Below are 18,869 nucleotides of genomic sequence, written 5' to 3'. Positions count from 1 at the left end.
CACAATAGTGTCTAGGAAGTGGATCTCTTGTGTGGACTGGTTCAGGCTGAGGTTGATGGTGGGGTAGAAATTGTTGAAATCCAGGTGGAATTCCTCAAAGGTCTCTTTCCCATGGGTCCAGATGATGAAGATATCATCAATCTAGCGCAAGTAGAGTAGGGACGTTAGAGGACAAGAGCTGAGGATGTGTTGTTCTAAGTCAGCCATAAAAATGTTGGCATACTGTGGGGCCATGCAGGTACCCATAGCAGTGCCGCTGATACCTTCAAGTGACCTACAAGATCTCTGTCAAGCGTTGTTAAAACTACAGTACCCACCTGGAAAGTGAAGAAACAGACTGACAGAGCCAGAAGGCTACCCAGAAGTCACCTACTACAGGACAGGCCCAGCAAAGAAAGTAACAGAACGCCGTAAGTCACCCCTTCTTGTCAACTGTTGGAAATAAGCCACATTCTCCCTAACTGAATTGGCCTTGTTAGCACTGCCCCCACCACTCAATAAGGCAACTCCCATCCTTTCGTGTGCTGTGCATTTGTACCAGCCTACTGTATTTTCCACTCCGTGCATCTGATTAAGTGGATTTTAGCCAACAAAAGCTTATGCCCAAATAAATTTGTTAGTCTCTAAGGAGCCACAGGGACTCCTCATTTTTAAAAGTGGTCCATTGAGCCTGGTATTGTGTCACCAATGTGTTGTGTTTCTGAGGAATCCCTGTAGCTCACTGACTTATGCTATAGTGTCTCATAGGAGAAATTCCTTCCTGACTCCATTGCCGATCACCTCATGCCCTGAAGCATGAGGATTATTAGCCTCTGTCGTTTTATCCCAGCAGGGGGAACTGCAGTTGCTGCTTTTAGTCAGAAAAGACACTAGCCTCTGTATGGTAAAGATAAAAGCCAGTGTGATGTCCCTCTTCAAGGTCTGAAGCCAGGATCTCCATCCTTGAGCTAAAAAAATTACCCTATTAGCTATTGGTAGTAGGCTATTATCCTGTGATAGACCAGCCACTAGAGGGGCACATGACACGCACTTTGCCAATGGGTTACCTAGCTTTCCAGCAGAAACCCAGTCATGACCAACTTCCACCCCCATCCCTCTGATTTAGCCAAAACTAAATCAATCCATCTGTCATTTCTCATGCATGATCCTATGCCAGGGTACATATTTTGTGGAAAGTTTGAGGCAAATGGGACAAGGCGTTTTGGAGATATGAGAGTTATTGTTTAAGAAAAAACCCATGAGGTGTTTTCATTTCTTGAAAGTTTCCCAGTGTTTTTTGGCTGGTCCTAGCATCGCAATGGTCTGGCCTGGTATCTCCTCGTTTGTTTCAGCCTGTTGGTCTCAAGCGAGTTGTGGGGTGAAGTGAGATCACGTTATTAATTGTGATGGATGTATGCCTTAGGAACTCCACGGCGTTCTTAAGGAACGCATGGCACCGATACAGGCTTGGGGAAGGCTGCAGCTGGCTGCTGTGGATCTGCAAAAGCACAAGCCAGCATTTCACAGCAAGTACATATATTGTAGTGTTTGGAGCAGTGGTTCTTAGCTTGGCAGCACACAGCTGCAGCCCAGGTGACATCCTCAGAGCCACACAGGTAGTATATATGTTGTGTGGATGAGGCCGACATCACACATAGAGAGCTGCATATGTGCCCCACAATAGTAAACAGGTTGAGAGCCACTGGTTTGGGGGAAGGAGGCTCATTTCCTGGGTTTAACGTTTGTATCCTTTCCCCTACAATATTCCAGTATGGTTGTTTTCCCTCTTAACTCTGCACCACTGATGCATGTTGTAACAAATTCGTGCCCACCTGTGACTTCATGGCAACAGTGGGATTTGAACTGCAGTTCTTCCAAGCACAGCTCTCTAAAGGCAAATCTTCATGAGCTGACCGAGGTATTGCACCTGTGACACACAGGGTGACAGTTCTGAGGCCACCTAAGAGAGGGCAGTGGTCCACTAGCTAATGCATTGCAGTTCTGATGCATTCAGTCCAATTTAAAATTTCTCTCTTTCCCTGGGAAGTCATCTAAATGTCTATGAGAGGCCTGGCGGCCATTTGGGGATTGAGATAGCAAGACAGACGGACGGACAGAAAGAGACTCATTTCTAGTCAGTAACTCATTTCATGTCTCAGACACCCAACCCCTCCATCCCTGGCTTTGCTGGGTCCCTGGACCTTTAATTGTTCCTTTAATTGTTTAATTGTAACTCCACCTGCAAAATGGGGATGAGAATAGTTCCTTTATCTATCCTGCCTATTTTGGTGGTAAGTGTAGTACTCTGTGTTGTAGCCCTGGGTGCTATGGCAATCAATGTAATAATAGTGCAACTGAATCTCAGGAGAAAGTGGGGCGTTCATAGAACCAGTGAGATTAGAACTCAGAACTCTGGAAGTACAGGTCTCTGCCATGGAGATCATTAGAGGTTTGTATAGGTTAGGATTCTCACCAAGTCTCTGCCACTCAGCTTATCCAGAGTATCTCACCAAGTTCTTGAAGCAAACTTCCTCCAGTTCTCTGGGATCTGAAAACTCAGTTGAACTCTGCTTCGTCACTCAGGTTCTGCCTCGAGGTGCGTAGCAGCTCTGTGCCAGGCCCAGAGGCAGGGGTTCAGGTACAGGGTGATACCACAATTCCAAATCATGTCACACCGTACACAGCTTATAGAATCATAAACGTGTAGGAATGGAAGGGACCTCGAGAGGTCATCTAGTCCAGTCCCCTGCGCTCATGACAGGACTAAATATTATCTAGGTCATTCCTGACAGGTGTTTGTCTAACCTGCTCTTAAAATTCTCCCATGACAGAGATTCCACAACCTCCCTAGGTAATTTGTTCCAGTACTTAACTACCCAGACAGGAAATTTTTCCTAATGTCCAGCCTAAATTGCTCTTGCTGCAGTATAAGCCCATTACTTCGTATCTTATCCTGTCCCAAATGAATAAGCAGAGCAATTTATTACCCAACTCTTTATAATAACCTTTTATGTACTTTAAAACTATTATCATGTCCCCCTCAGTCTTCTCCAAACCTTTTACAATCTTTCTTCACAGGTCATGTTTTCTGGAGCTTTAATCATTTTTATTGCTCTTCTCTGGACTTTCTCCAATTTGTCCACATCCTTCCTGAAATGTGGTGCCCAGAACTGGACACAATACTCCAGCTTAGGCCTAATCAATGTGGAGTAGAGCGGAAGAATTACTTCCCGAGTTTTGCTTACAACACTTCTGCTAATACATCCCAGAAAAGATGTTCGCTTTTTTTGCAACACCGTTACACTGCTGACTCATATTTAGCTTGTGATCCGCTATGACCCCCAGATCTCTTTCCGCAGTACTCCTTCCTAGGCAGTCATTGCCCTTTCTGTATGTGTGCAACTGATTGTTCCTTCCTAAGTGGAGTGCTTTGCATTTGTCCTTATTGAATTTAATCCCATTTACTTCAGACCATTTCTCCAGTGTGTCAGGATCATTTTGAATTTTAATCCTATCCTCCAAAGCGCTTGCAGCCTTTCCCAGCTTGGTATCATCCACACACTTTATAAGTGTACTCTCTATGCCATTATCCAAATCATTGATGAAGAGACTGAATAGACCCAGTATAGGTCCCTGTGGGACCCCACTCGATATGCTTTTCTAGCCTGACTGTGACCCATTGGTAACCGCTCTCTGAGAAGTTTTCCAACCAGTTGTGCATCCACCTTATAGTAGGTTCATCTAGGCTGTATTTCCCTAGTTTTCCTATGAGAAGGTCACATGAGACAGTATCAAAAGCCTTACTAAAGATATACCACATCTACTGCTTCTGCCCTCCTCGTCCCCCACACCATCCACGATGCTTGTTAGCCTGTCAAAGGAGGATGTGTATTAGGTTATATACATTTTTCCTCACTACTACCATCTACTTCTTGAATCTAATTGGTTTTGGCATCATATGGAGCATGTAAGGATCAGTTGCTTTGCAGATCATGTAAGGCCCAATCACTGAGGTCCTCACTTCATCTACATTTCAAACTTATCACCGCAGGGGCTTCCCACTTATCTCAATTAGCCTGAAAACACCATCTGGGAGTCCAGCACGCAGCCTGTCACACCCTTGGTTATGTTTAACCTGGCACTCACATCAAGCTAGATGCCAGGTTAATCACCCCAGCAAGATCTCTGCGTGCAGCATGGTCTCCTAGGAGAAGTCCCACGTCCCGGCACATGTCAGACTGGACTGGATAAGACACTGGAAAGCATCCCATAGGGAACGGAGCTGCAATGGCAGGAAGAGACAAGAGTGGATGATGATCTAAAAAGCCTTTTTTCCATCTCTCTGCTGCCTGGGAAGATACATGACTCCTTTCTGTTATGGCAACAACCTTCCCATCCCAGAGCTGTAAACACCTCACCAAGAACTAGCCAGAGGAGTGAGTTCTGCTGGCAACTAGAATTTCAGTGGGCATCCTCCCCACCCCCTCGCCACAGACTATTATCTGAAATCCAGCCATCCTGTTCCCCTTCAAGCAATATCCTGTTCAATCAGTTCCCTACTAACCTTGCAATAAGTGTGAACTTGAGAACTTCACCCAGTGTGTTTGCTGGGGGTGGATCCAAGTCAGAAGCCCTGGAAATCTCTCTCTCTCTCTCTGTGTCCTCTGTATATACAGGTCCCAGTGTGTGTGTGCGCACTCACGCTCTGTATATACAGGCCCCATTGTGTGTATGTGTATGTGTGTGCGTGCACGCGCTCTGTATATACAGACCCAACTGTGTGTGTGTGCACGTCTGTGTGTGTGTGTGTGCGAGCTCTGCATATACAGGCCCTACTGTGTGTGTGTGTGTGTGCGTGCGTGCGTGCGTGCTCTGTGTATATACAGGCCCCACTGTGCGTGTGTGTGTGTGTGTGTGTGTGTGTGTGTGTGTGTGTGTGGTGTGTGTTTGTGCGCACTCTGTATATACAGGCCCCACTCTGTGTGTGTGTGCACTCTGCATATACAGGCCCCACTCTGTGTGTGCGTGTGCGCGCGTGCTCTCTGTATATACAGGCCCCACTCTGTGTGTGTTTGTGCGTGCGTGCGCTCTGTATATACAGGCCCCACTCTGTGTGTGCATGTGCATGTGTGTGTGCGTGTGCTCTGTATATACAGACCCTACTGTGTGTGTGCATGTGCGTGTGCGCGCGTGTGCGCTCTGTATATACAGGACCCGCTCTGTGTGTGTGTGCGCGCGCGCGCGCGTGCTCTGTATATACAGGCCCCACTGTGTGTGTGTGGTGTGTGTTTGCGTGCGCTTTGTATATACAGGCCCCACTGTGTGTGTGTGTGTGTGTGTGTGTGTGTGTGCGCGTGCGCGCGCGCGGGCATGCGCGTGTGCGCTCTGTATATACAGGCCCCACTCTGTGTGTGTGTGTGTGCGTGTGTGCGTGCATGTGCGCTCTGTATATACCGGCCCCACTGTGTGTGCGTGTGTATGTGTGTGCACTCTGTATATACAGGCCCCACTCTGTGTGTGTGTGTGTGCGTGCCTGCGCTCTGTATGTACAGGCCCCGCTCTATGTGTGCGTGTGTGTGTGCGTGTATGCACACTCTGTATATACAGGCCCCACTCTGTGTGTGTGTGTGCGTGCCTGCGCTCTGTATGTACAGGCCCCGCTCTATGTGTGCGTGTGTGTGTGCGTGTATGCTTTGATCCCTCACACCTCAGGCTGCACAATAAATAGAACTTGAGAGAAGGGAATGAAATCCCGAGGCGGGCCCGGATCCAAAGCACAATGTTGTCCCCCTTCCTTTCTAAATGGCTCCACCTCTCAACACAGGTTTGGGGAATCTGATCTTAACTGTTTCACCTGTTACTTCCAAACAGAGCTTTGAAAACAGAGTTCCTCTGGGCCTGATTTTCAGAAGGGCAGAGCATGGCCAATCCTGATGGCTTGCACTGGAGTCCTGGGTGTTCAGCGTCTCTAAAGATCAGGCAAACGCTGTGTCTCTGTGTGCGTGCGTGTGGGCACATGTGCCTGCTTAGCATATGGGCACATTGCCTTAGTGGCAGTCACATGCCTGTGGTCAGCTGCAGTTCCCAGGCGCTATTCATGGACTCATAGACTTCAAAACTGGAAGGGACAATCGGGATCATCTAGCCTGACCTCCTGCACATCGCAAGCCACAGAACCTCACCCACCCACTCCTGTACTAGACCCACAACCTCTGGCTGAGTTGCTGACATCCTCAAATCTTGATTTAAAGACTCTGAGTTACAGAGAACCCACCCTTTACACTTCAAACCGGCAAGCGACCTGTGCCCCACACTGCAGAGGAAGGTGACTTTCCGCCAGGGACTCTGCCAATCTGACCTGGGGGAAAATTCCTTCCTGATCCCATAGACTGTGTCACCTGCACAGCACTCTGCCCCCCAGTCCATCTCACCTGGGACTCATTCTAACATCCCAACCCCCCTGAGCCATTTGACACGTTTTCCATTTATTTTTAAGCAAAGCTTCTCAGAGACACATTTACTCCCTTTGTTCCCAGTTGTGGGATTTCACCCTCCAAATATGGCCCCTGGGCAGGCAAGATTCAGTGCAGGGCCAGTGTTGGGTTTAGTCCATTGGAGTCTGCGGGTTCATGCAGTTGGAAAGAGCAGATGTTGCCACCTTTTCCGGGCGGCAGTGCTTTTGGGGCCAGCCCTGGAAGAGCCCGAGATGTCCCACTTTGGAGACAACAGAACAGCTGCTTCAGTTTGTTTTCATAGAGCCTCCGTGCTAGTGTGGCCGTGCATTGGTGCTGGTATTGCCCGACGGTTAGCTGGACACAACTCCTGCGTTGCGGGTACAGCAAGGGTGGGATGCCGTGACCCCCTCCCCCAGAAGTGCCCTGCTCCAATAAAGGGGGCAGGAAAGGACAGGGTGTAGTGTTACATGAGTTGCACGCAAAAAGCAGCAGCTGCAGCCCAGTGTTTGTATATCGTTAGGGCACCTAGAGAGCGCCATCTACTGGCAGGTTAGAGCAGCATCTGGAATATTGTCCCTTTGCTTGAGGGTTCAATACCGTTGCTGTTGTGTTACCCCAAGATGGTTTCTGAATGGAGCAGCTCTTAGCCCGTGGTGCTAGGGGGATTCCTAGCTGCAGTGCAGACTGGGACAAGCTGCTGCTGTAAGTTAGAGCAGCCCTGGGCTGCTCTAACTTAGGCTCAGGATCATTTGAACTTCTGAAGTATTTCACCTTGGGTATGCTCCATCCCCCAGGCTCCAGGAGTCAGAGCACAGAACTGGACCCCTTGCAACCAAGGCACCTGACTCTCCCTCTGAGCCGGTGGTGAGGCCCTGCTGGCTTCCTCTTCCGCAGGGCACCTGCCTGAGCTCATTGCCATTTATCATTGCGTGTTATGGGTCCCACGCCAACAGTGCAGTGGTGGGTGAGTCTGAAAGGGCCAGATTCTGGGCCTCATTCTGCTGCTTTTGTGCAGTGCCAAGCAGCCATCAATCTGGCCTAATCAGCTGCCTGGTGCTTTCCCAGGTGGGGGCATGGCCTGGGGGGATACGGGTGTGGTCAGGGCAGCTCTGTGCTCTGACTGCACATGTTGCACCTGGGAGTGACCTGACTAGCATCTCCAGCAGCAAAAGGCCAAGGCATTGCCTAGAGATCATAGAATCATAGAAGATTAAGGTTGGAAGAGACCTCAGGAGGTCATCTAGTCCCACCCCCAGCTCAAAGCAGGACCAACTAAATCATCCCAGCCAGGGCTTTGTCAAGAATAACCTTAAAAACCTCTACAGAAGGAGATTCCATCACCTCCTCAGGTAACCCATTCCAGAGCTTCACCAGCCTTGTAGTGAAATAGTGTTTCCTAATATCCAACCTAGACCTCCCCCACTGCAACTTGAGACCATTGCTCCTTGTTCTGTCATCTCCTACCACTGAGAACAGCTGAGCTCCATCCTCTCTGGAACCCCCTTTCAGGTAGTTGAAGGCTGCTATCAAATCGCCCCTCACTCTTCTCTTCTGCAGACTAAATAACCCCAGTTCCCTCAGCCTCTCCTCATAAGTCACTTGCCCCAGCCCCCTCATCATTTTTGTTGCCCTCTGCTGGACTCTCTCCAATTTGTCCACATCCTTTCTGTAGTGGGGAGCCCAAAACTGGACACAGTGCTCCAGATGTGGCCTCACCAGTGTCGAATAGAGGGGAATGATCACTTCCCTCAATCTGCTGGCAGTACTCCTACTAATACAGCCCAATATGCCGTTAGCCTTTTTAGCAACAAGGGCACACTGCTGACTCATATCCAACTTCTCATTCACTGTAACCCCTAGGTCCTTTTCTGCAGAACTACTGCTTAGCCAGTTGGTCCCCAGTCTGTAGCAGTGCATGGGATTCTTCCGTCCTAAGTGCAGCACTCTGCACTTGTCCTTGTTGAACCTCATCAGATTTCTTTTGGTCCAATCCATCTAGGGAACTCTGGACCTTATTCCTACCCTCCAGCGTATCTTCTACCACAGACAATGCAGCAGATGCAGACATGTGAGAGGCCTCCAGGGGACAGCCAAGGACTAACCCAGGAAGGGTTTAATTTATACCCTCCCGTTCCGAGTTGTCCAGTTAACCTTGACAGCCCTTTAATCTCTGCTTCCTCGTTTGACTGGTTGACAGCTCCCGGGAAACCACTTCCGGAGCCGGTGGAGCCAGGCTGCTGGTGTTAATTAGAGAGCGAAGAGCTCAATCCCAGTTCCTGGCCAGCCGGGAAACCTGACTGTGCAACAATTGCAGACTAAAAATAAAAAGCCCAGCAGGACAGCTTTTAGCACTGTTTAGGGAAGGGAAATGGACGTTTTTAGCAGCCGGAAGGTTAAATGTAGGAAAACTAAATCCAGACCAAGGCATAATCTGCTGCCCGATAGCACCCCACCCCCACCCCCCAGCTTTCTGGCAACGCTGACTCCCAGACCCATGTGGCACAGAACCTTGCCCCAAACCCAGGGATGTTCAAGGCACTCAGCTGAGACATAAATCAGTGTATGGGTCACTAGCCAGACTTCAGTATATTCCCAGGTGTAACAATGCTAGTTCTGGCGGGACCCAACTGAGAGTGACAATTCAGGACAAATTGCTTAAAGCAAGGCAGTTAGAGCCCAAGGCTGGGATTTTTCCACCTCTGAGGCAAAGCAAACCAAACCAGACAGAGAAGACTTTAGCCTCACCCCACTGGCTAACCACAAGTCACACCAGCAATTCCCTTAGATGCTCGAGTTTCCCAGTATCACCACCAGTGCCACTCGTCCTGGGGATGAATGGGTATGAAAACCAATTCCCCAGTAAAAGAAAAAAGATTCTCTCGATCCCAAAGGACCAAGTCCCAGACCCAGGTCAATCTACAAATCAGATTTTACCCACAAATCACGCTGTTGCCAGTCCTTTAGAATCTAAAATCTAAAGGTTTATTCATAAAAGGAAAAAGATAGAGATGAGAGCTAGAATTGGTTAAATGGAATCAATTACATACAGTAATGGCAAAGTTCTTAGTTCAGGCTTGTAGCAGTGATGGAGTAAATTGCAGGTCAAATCAAGTCTCTGGAACATCCCCAGCTGGGAGGATCATTCAGTCCTTTGTGTAGAGCTTCAGTTTGTAGCAAAGTCCCTCCAGAGGTAAGAAGCAGGGTTGAAGACCAGATAGAGATGAGGCATCAGCCTTTTATAGGCTTTTCCAGGTGTAAGAACACGTCTTTGTTCTTACTGTGGAAAATTACAGCAAAATGGAGTTTGGAGTCACATGGGCAAGTCCCTGCATGCTTTGCTGAGTCACAGGGTGTATCTGCCTTCTCTCAATGATTCAACTGTATAGCTGATGGTCCTTAAGCAGGCTAGGCAGAGCTGACACCAGCCTGTCTGGGATGTTACCCAGAAGCGTAGCATAAGTTTGAAATACAGACAGTACAGAGCCAATATTCATAACTTCAACTACAAAAACGATACACACGTATAGACAGCATAATCATAACCAGTACATCATAATCTTCCCATAGACGCCTCACACAACAGCCTTTGTACAATATTTGCTGCAGATATATAACAGTGGTTGCAACAGTGATCTATATGGTTACAGATTCTGTCAGTAACGTCACACCAGGCAAGCTCCATGTGGCTGAAGGAGAGACCCTGTGCGTTTCCTACCCAGTTCCACATAGATCCCCACCCGTGTGGGGTCTAGGGAACAGGGACAGTGGCCGATAAGGGCTCAGATGGGATGGGTATAGGTCTAGGCACAGACGGTCCCCCCCACACTGCTAGGGCTTGAGGCAAGAATTTGGGACTAGGCAAATGAAAAAGTGCCATGTTCAGCTCCCTGTTTGCACCTGCCGGTGGCGCTATCAGCTTTGGGCCGTGCAGACCAATGGCCATATTGCATAGTGGCAGTTGTCAGGCGGGGAGGGAGGTGTGAAGAGGGTTCCTTGGGGACCGGAGCTGCCGTTACCAGCCGCTAGCGGCCTGCCCCCTCCCAACTCCCTGTGAACATCTCACACCTGGTTCCTCTCTTTCTCCTGCAGTCTCCAGGCCGCAGAACTCCCCCGAGGACCTGAAGGCGCTGACGGGGAATGTGAACCGCCTGAACGAGAGCATCAGGGATATGCAGCTCAAGCTGCTGCAGCTGCCGCTCAAAGGGGACATCCTGGACCACATCTGGCGGCTCCAGGATCTGCTGCAGAATCACTCAGACTCCCTCTTCCTGATGACGGGCTCCCTGCAGAAGCTGGAGGGGTTCCTCTGGAGCCTGCAGACCCAGGCGAGCCAAACGGACAAGGCCGTGGCCAGCCTGAGAGACAGCTTGCATCATCAGAGTGACATGGCCCAGCTGGAGACTTACAGGCTCTCAGTGGAGGGCAACAGCAGCCGGCTGCTGCTGGAGCACCACAACAGCCTCCTGACGCACCTGGCCGCCCAGGTGGAGAGCCTGAGCGACCAGCTGACCGAGGTGGGCGGGGCCGTGGGCACCATCAACAGGACCTTCTCCTACGACGTGGGCATCCACCACACCCGGATACAGGACCTGCAGGTGCTGATCAGCAACGCCACGGAGGACGCCCGGCAGATGAGGCGGATCCATATTGCCATGGAGCAGCAGCTGAAGCAGGAGCTGGCCATCCTGAACAATGTGACTGAGGACCTGAGGCTGAAGGACTGGGAGCACTCCATCGCCTTGCGGAACATCTCCGTGATACGGGGTAAGGGCGCTCAACTGGCTCTCCTCTTCCTCCCCAGCCGAGGCTGATGGCACCATGTGAACCCATCACATCACATGCACCATTGACTGTACAGCACTGCAGGGAGATAACAACCTACTACCTTAGCAAGCTGACGGATTTACTCCTTTAGCTCAACCGGTGGACGCTTCCCTTGCAACTGCCTGATTAGCTAAGGACAGGGGTATGAGGGTCTCTTAGCAGACTGCAAGCTGAAAGCATATTAATCATTTTAATGAAGGTAGTGCCTCAGGATTGCCTGAGCTTGAGGTCCCAGTGTGCTAGGAGCTGTACAGCTACAGAATAGTAGACAGTCCCTGCTCTACATAGATCGGACCAAGGTGGGGGAAAGGGACGGAACACAGACGCCAAGCACTCAATATGGTGACCCCCAATGGCATGTTAGTGCTATCATTTTTGCGGGGCAGGGTTGGATGTAGTTCGGAGGGGATTAGCGAAAGAGAAGGGCCAGGGAAGGGAGGAGGGGGACAGGGCAGGGGAGGGGAGCAGGTGTGGGGTGAGGCTGGAGTGAAGGTGAGGGAGCAGGTTGTCAGGGCGGAAAATGTCCGGTCAGAGTTAAGTGTCCTTAGGTCCCTGGTTGAGCTCCCTCTGGCACGGCTCTGCCCACTTCAGTCTCTGCTGGCTTCTCCCCACAGTGGCTTGTTCACGCTTGAAATGCTACAGCAGCGTAGCTGCAGCGCTGGGGGAGGGGTTCCCCCATTTCCCCCCACACACCCTGTCATAGCATTATTTCTCAGATCTGAACTTTAGAGTTCAGAAAATGAAATACTAGCACCTGAATCCTCTAAGCTTAATTACCAGCTTAGATCTGATAGCGCTGCCACCACCCAAAAATATAGAGTTTTGGGGCACTCTGACCTCCCCAACCTTCCCTGGGGACCCCAAGAACCCAGATCCCTTGGGTTCTTAAAACAAGGAGAAATAAACCATTCCCCCACCTTCCTCCCTCTCAGAATTTCCCTCCCTGGGCTATCCTGAGAGATACTGATCCAACCCCTTAAATCACCATACAGAGAAGCATCTCCCTTCCCTTCCACAAAGAGGCGAACAGATTCAAGGAAAACAAAGAGAGATTCTCTCTCTCCCCCCTCCCGTCTCCCCCCCACCCGTCCTGGTGAGTTATCCCAATCCCCTGGAATAACACAAGGGAAACAAGGAAAAAAAATCAATCAGGTTCTCTAAAAAAAAGAAATCTTTTAATAAAAGAAAGGAAAAATAAAGAATTATCTCTGTAACTTCAAGATGTAAATATTACAGACACCAGAAAGAGACTTTCCCCCCAGTACCAATACAAATCAAAATATTCCCAGCAACTACACATATAAAAGTTAACCAGCCAGATCCACAATTGCAAATAGAGTAAAACAATCAAAAAGCCTAAACCACCTGTTTTACTTACTATATGAAAAGAACTTAGAGAGCCTGTAGTAATGTCTGGTCTCTCTCAGACCCTCCGAGAGAAGAACACACAACGGACAAAGAACACACACAAAAGCTTCCCTCTGCCCAAATTTAAAAGTATCTTGTCTTCTGGTTGGTCTTCTGGTCAGGTGTCCCGTTCCCTGCTTGTAACCCTTTACAGGTACAAGAGACATTAACCCTTAACAATCTGTTTAAGACACACCCCCACTGAGTGGCGGTAGCCAGGCTGACAGAAAAATTCTTCTGTCGACCTAGTGCTGTCTACACCAGGGGTTAGATCGCCTTAACTACGTCGCTGAGGGGTGTGGATTAAAGACACATACACCCCGAGTGACGTAGCTGGGCCTACTGACCGTCTGAGTGTAGACCTGGCACTCGCTGGAGAGGGAGGGGAGGCACCCCGGGGGTCCTAGTGCAGAGCGTCTTTCCTCCATCCTGCCCCAGTGCTTTCAGCCTGTTTGTGCCTCCCGGCTGGGCAGAGGGGAATATTGTTGACAATCCATGGGGCTACCTGTCAAGGCACTTAAATGGCTCCAAGCACCGTAGTGTCTGAGAACCTCATTGTCCCTAAGGGCTCTCAGGAGGCAGGGATGTTGATTTCGGGACTTGCCCACGGTCACAACAAGAATGGAGCTGAACACGGGAAGAAGCCCCAGACTCTGGAGCCCCTGTCTGGTGTCTCTGGACTTCCAGCCCTACCCTATAGCCCATTCTTCTGACCTTCCTGCCACATCCTTGCTCTCCCTGGGCTGTTCTGCCTGGGGGAGGGGCAGCAGGCTTTCACCTTCCCGCAGCCTGGGCGCAGGGCCTGCAGCAGACATCTGCGGGGGTGGCTCTGGTGCCATCGGCTGCACTTTCCAGTCAGTACTGAAAATGGAAACTTGTGTCCTGTAGGTAGGTTTGAGTCTGGGAGGTGGCACTCCCTTCCGGCCGGCGTGCTTGTGGCTCGGTTTGAACCATAATGTGTGGTTTGGGATGGCTTTAATGACCCCTCGGGGTTTAACGGCTCACCCTCATGCTCAGCTTGTTGCAGGGAAGCAGAGAGACAGCCCGGTCTGTGGTGCAGACACATCCGGGGAGAGCGTGTGTACAGTGGTGGTGTAGCTGTGTCAGTCCCAGGATGTTAGCGAGAGCAGGTGGGGGAGGCAATATCTTTTATTGGACCAACTTCTGGTGGTAAGAGGCAAGCTCTCAAGCCTACACAGAGGTTGTCTTCAGGTCCGGGAAAGGTAACCAGAGTGTCACAGCTAAATACAAGATGGAACAGGTTGTTTAGCAAAAGTCATTCGCACATATGTCAAAGGCCTATTTGGGTTATAGATTAGTAATAAGCCATAAATCCAGTGTCTATTCAGTCCATGATTTGTGGTGTCTAGCAAAGTTATGAATTAAAGTTCCCGTGCTGGTCTTTTGAAGGTGTCGTGCAAGTTTCCTATGAGGCTGAGGACCGAGAGGTTAGCTATGAAGTGATCGCTTTGTGAAGTGTTCACCCCAGGCAACAGGGTGTGTTCATCTTTTATTGTTTTCCTGTGCGAGTTCATTTGCGAGTGTCACAACTGTCTCTTTTCACCCACATAGTTGTTATTGGGGCATTTAGAGCATTGGGTGAGGTACCCCACATGTAGTCACAGACATGAGTAGGACCCATGGATCTTAAAAGGTGTGTTCAATGTTGATTATTGTAGCAGCGGAGATATGTCTTCAGGTTTTGCATCTGTTGTTCTTGCAGGGTCTGATGCTGCTGTGAGTTGCTGTGTCCTGGTTTGTGCAGCGCTTGCTTCTGATGATAAGCTTGGAGAGATTGAGGGGTTGTGTAAAGGCCAGAAGAGGGCGTTCCGGAAAGATTTCTTTCAGGATGGGTTGCCATTGTTTGATGATACCCCATATAGGTTCCCTTGTGGGGTGGTAGGTGACAACTAGGGGTGTGCACTCACAGTGGGTTTTAGTTCTGTGTTGAATCAGGTTCTTTTGGGGTATTTGGATGACCTGTTCCATGATTCAATCTCCTTCTCTGATGAAGTGACCTTGTTTGGTGAAGACGGTTTTGAGTGTGTGAAGGTGCATATCCCGGACTCTCTCCTCAGATCATATTTGGTGGCATCTGAGGGCCTGGCCATAGAGAGCAGATTCAGAGAGCATAGGTTTCCCTTGGGCATGGGTGCCCTGTGCCATGAACTGTAGTTTGAGTGGCTGGAACTGAAGAGAGGAAGTTGAGCAGCTGAGAGAGGAAGCCAGGGGTTTTATAGTTACACCATTTAAAGCTCTCTGTTTGGGGGGACATTCTTTTCCATGACACCGATTTCACGCCAGTGACCAGTTGTGTCATGCTGGAGAAAGGAAGTCATTGCTAAAGGTTCCACACTCTGTGTCCCTCCAATTAAACCAGTGTTTCTCCAACGTTTGAAAGCTGAGCTCGGGCTTCCAGAAAATGAAACCAGCTGCACTAGGAGGTGTCAAAGGCCCACTCAAAATGAGCTGTCACTGCAGATCATGTAGGTCTCCTTAATCTGATTCTTCCTCTCCTTTCTTCCTTACCTTGATGAGCTGTAAAATGGTTAACAATGCGGATGTTTAAAGTATCAGCATTGGCATCCGAGTGAGCACCCACTGAAGTGACCCTGGCAGAGCTATTGTCTCAGGCTCTTTGCAGACTCAGGCAGGCATCTCTACATCAGCTTCACTCAAGTCACATTTTTAATTCTTTATTCACAATGTTGATCACTAGAGATGAACTTTTTTCAAAAAAAAAAAGAAAAAAAAGAAAGAAAGAAAGGAAGCTGAAACTGGAGAGCAATTGAGAGGCTCATCTGACCTGCCGCCCCTTACCCCAATTCTCCCCTGGCTAGTCCATCTTGTGCCCCACTCTTTGGAAAACACTGAATTCAGTGTTACAGATTGCAGCATCCATGCCGGGGAGGACCAGAGCGATGGTCCTACGGTCAAAGGACGTGTTGAAATAAAACTCTCTCATTAAAATGCACCCTCAAGGCCTTCTCTTTTCATCCAAAAAAAAAAAAAAGCAAAAATGGTTGAAGCCCAATTTTAAATAAACCTTTTGCAGGTTGCCTTTAAATATTGATATATAACCCCTGCTAGTACAGTGCAGGCCTTTGTCCTGCTCTAATGGCTAGTGAGTTAGTGACCCTGGAGCGTTAGAGATTCATGCTTTCAGCTACACATGCCCTGGGCTCAGTTCCCCCAGACAACCCAAGAAGGTATTTCATGGCAGATTTTAGCTGGCCAACAGCACAAGATTTCCCTGTGAACTCAGCCTGGGACTGTACTATGCCCTGGAAGGTGAGGCTCTGCATCACTGAAAGACAAAGGCCTCCTGAAAATGATCACACCATGCCCCTAGACCTGGGTGTGTGCATAGGATATCAGGGTTGGAAGGGACCAAAGGAGGTCATTTAGGCCAACCCCCTCCTCAAAGCAGGACTAATCCCCCAGATGGTTTTTTGCCCTAGAACCCTAACTGGCCCCCTCAAGGATTGAGCTCACAATTCTGGGTTTAGCAGGCCAGTGCTCAAACCACTGAGCTATCCCTCCTACCCATGAGGGCTAGCTGGCTGGCTAGCCGTGAGTAGGTTGGAGGGCATCTTCACAGCTTTGCATTAAGCTAGGTTTATCTGTGTGTAAAATCAAGCAGCCTGCATGGAAATGAAAGGTTAAATGCACAGCGGCTGAATTTGAACCCAGAAGTCACTTTCAGTTCATGGGAGGCAGATTCATAGATTCATAGAGCTGGAAGGGACCTCGAGAGGTCATTGAGTGCAGTCCCCTCAGAGAGCTGGGAGACAGAAGGGCCAGAGAATCGGGGGATAGCATTGGCCGATTATCCAAGCACAACTCTCATAACGCTGGCTTCTGCTAGCTGCAAAATGGGCCAGCTTGGGCCTCAGCTACATCAGGCCAGGGGCTGGTACCCCGGGTGAGCCAGTAGCCCGTGTTCTGAGAGGACGCAGGCACATGTCAGTGGGCTTTGTGTGCGGATGGGTGTGGTGGATGGTGTGTGGTGGATCTGGGCTTAAACATGGGTCAGTGCCCGGGTGTGCTGTGTAGACATAAGGCTGTGCACCTGCCCCTCCAGCACCACTGCAGGCCTCTCTAGGTTTGGCTTCTGCCCCCTGCCTGAGGGATTGGTGGTGGCTGAGGGCAGGCTGGAGCCTGACACACGAGGTGTGTTACTGTGATGAATACAAGCACAGCAACTCTATTTGGGTGGGCCAATCTCCGACTTGACTACCGCCGTGCTGACACGTTCTTGGCAGTCTCATCCTCCACTCCCTCTCTTTTTGGATCTCCATCTCTCCCGTGCTCTCCCTTTCCCCGTCGCTGTCGTCACCAGCGTGCTGTGAATCAGGGAATTTACGATCCCGGCGCCCTGCTTGGCCGAGCCGCCTTCCAAAAGGGCTTTCTCCCACTCCGCCTGTCCTCTGCTCAATGCAGCAATGTTCCCAGCTGGGGAAGGGGGAGTGGGAGCCCTCCTGCTTAGGTGGCTCCTTGTACCCAATACAAAGCAGAGGCTGCCTGGGGCTCTGGCATTGCCAGGCTGTTAGGAGAACAAGACAGCATCATGGGCCTGACTGCACAGCCGTTTGAAACCTCTCTTAGGATTTTTTAGTGTGTGGGTGACCGGATTCTCCCCCCATAGGACGGGTTCCTACAAAGCCCCTTGTATATTTTAAGGCTTTGAGGCTCTGACTGCTTTGGCTTATACCTTTACCTTAACAGGCAAATACTGACACCTATAGGCTGCGGGCGATATCAGCCTGGAACTCTTTACCTGTCCCACCTTCCCCTCTACGACTGCTTCCCCTTGCCATGAGTAGCGTGGTCATACACACAGCAGTGAACTGGCAGGTGTGTATGTGTGTGCGCCCTCTACTGGATGGAGGCAGAACTTCCCAATCTTGTATCATAGATCCTATACTGCTGGCAGCTAATAGAAGATTTTCCTTTAGTTCTGATAGCTTTTGAAGCAGGAGGCTCTGAGTTCGATCTCTGATGCTTCTGGGATTCCTTTGTGGGCAGCCTAGTGGTCAAGGCCTCAGTACAGCATTTTTAGGAGCATCCCTTCTGTCCCCTCCCGCTCTCCAAGGCCTTTGGTCAGCTCTCATCCTGTCCACTGTCTTCGTTTTTCAGTGTCAGGAGGGCACAGGGGCACCACAGATGACCATGTGCATGGTCTTAAGACCAACTCCTGCCTTTGTGTGTGTGTGGGGGGGAGCAGTTCTGTGGGAGGGGGTCTTTGCATTGCAGGCAGACAGCTTCAGAGGGGTGCTGGCTTTCATGAGTAAGCACCCCCCCTTCTTAAAGCTGTAATTTACTGAGGCACGTTAGATTTCAGAACATTAAGGTAGTTTGATTGTTGCCCTTGGGGAGGGTCTGGAATGAAAACAAGCTGGTGGCTCTGAACACATGGAAACTGTCTTTTAACAAAACCATCCTTCCCCCCAGCACCCTGTTCTCGCTAACATGGGGACACAGCTTGGAGAGCTTGAATCTCAGATAGTTGGGGGGGCGATGGAAGTGGATGGGGGTGGGGACCTGCTATAGGTTCTGGTGTGAAAGGGGCAACTCAGATCCGTTTTGCGATGCCCCTGGGGAAAAGTGCACACATCTCTCTTCGGCTTAAGGGAAGTCAGACGGGGCCCTGGCTCGGGTTATGTCCCCGTGTGCCTGTAACGCGAGGCCTTGTGGAACTTTATGGAGCAGTTGCTGCATGAGGGACCTTGAATCCAGCCACGCTGGAGCCAGCTGAGTGCAAGAGTAAGAGCTCTTGAGCCGTGGGATTGGAGCCTTCTCTCTAGGTAGTTCCTGGCTCCCTGTGAGGTGAAGAGACTTTAACTGAAGGCTGGAAAGGGACACGCAGGTCAAATTTAGGTCCCGGTGCAGGCTCTGTGAACGCAGAAAAGGAACTTTTCTAAGAGCCCCCAGAGCAAACGGAAACGTTTCCAGGGTTGGCTTTGATTTTAAATCCGGTGAAGAGATCCCGGGTTAAACAAATGACTGGTCCCCTGCGGTGGTCACAGCCCAGATGTTGCACCACGGGGCTAGCGCAGCAGAACTGGAGAGTGAAACCGCCCACGAACCAAAGCACTGGGGACAAGTCTATGTTCAGGGCCTGTCCTGAGAGAACTAGAGATTCGGGTCTGGAATAGCCAGGGGAGGGGGTAATTGTGGGTGAGACTGAGCGGCATCAGCAGC

At 50.1% G+C, this 18,869-nt stretch overlaps 1 protein-coding gene across 4 annotated transcripts in view; it reads left to right on the top strand.

Annotated features, from left to right (window-relative positions):
- The window catches only part of SCARA5 (scavenger receptor class A member 5), a 187,153-nt gene that overhangs the window by 106,212 nt on the left and 62,072 nt on the right, over window positions 1-18,869 (top strand). For all 4 annotated transcript variants that reach the window (XM_030555109.1, XM_030555108.1, XM_030555107.1 and 1 more), the window contains one exon: window positions 10,524-11,198. In XM_030555109.1, the coding sequence (XP_030410969.1) occupies window positions 10,524-11,198 (675 nt within the window). The remainder of the gene's footprint in view (window positions 1-10,523; window positions 11,199-18,869) is intronic.

The sequence above is a fragment of the Gopherus evgoodei genome, chromosome 3, assembly GCF_007399415.2.
Source record: "Gopherus evgoodei ecotype Sinaloan lineage chromosome 3, rGopEvg1_v1.p, whole genome shotgun sequence".
In the NCBI taxonomy this organism is placed as follows: domain Eukaryota; kingdom Metazoa; phylum Chordata; order Testudines; family Testudinidae; genus Gopherus; species Gopherus evgoodei.
The sequence above is the reverse complement of the archived record's forward strand: the minus strand, read 5'-3'. Positions and strand labels throughout refer to the sequence as shown.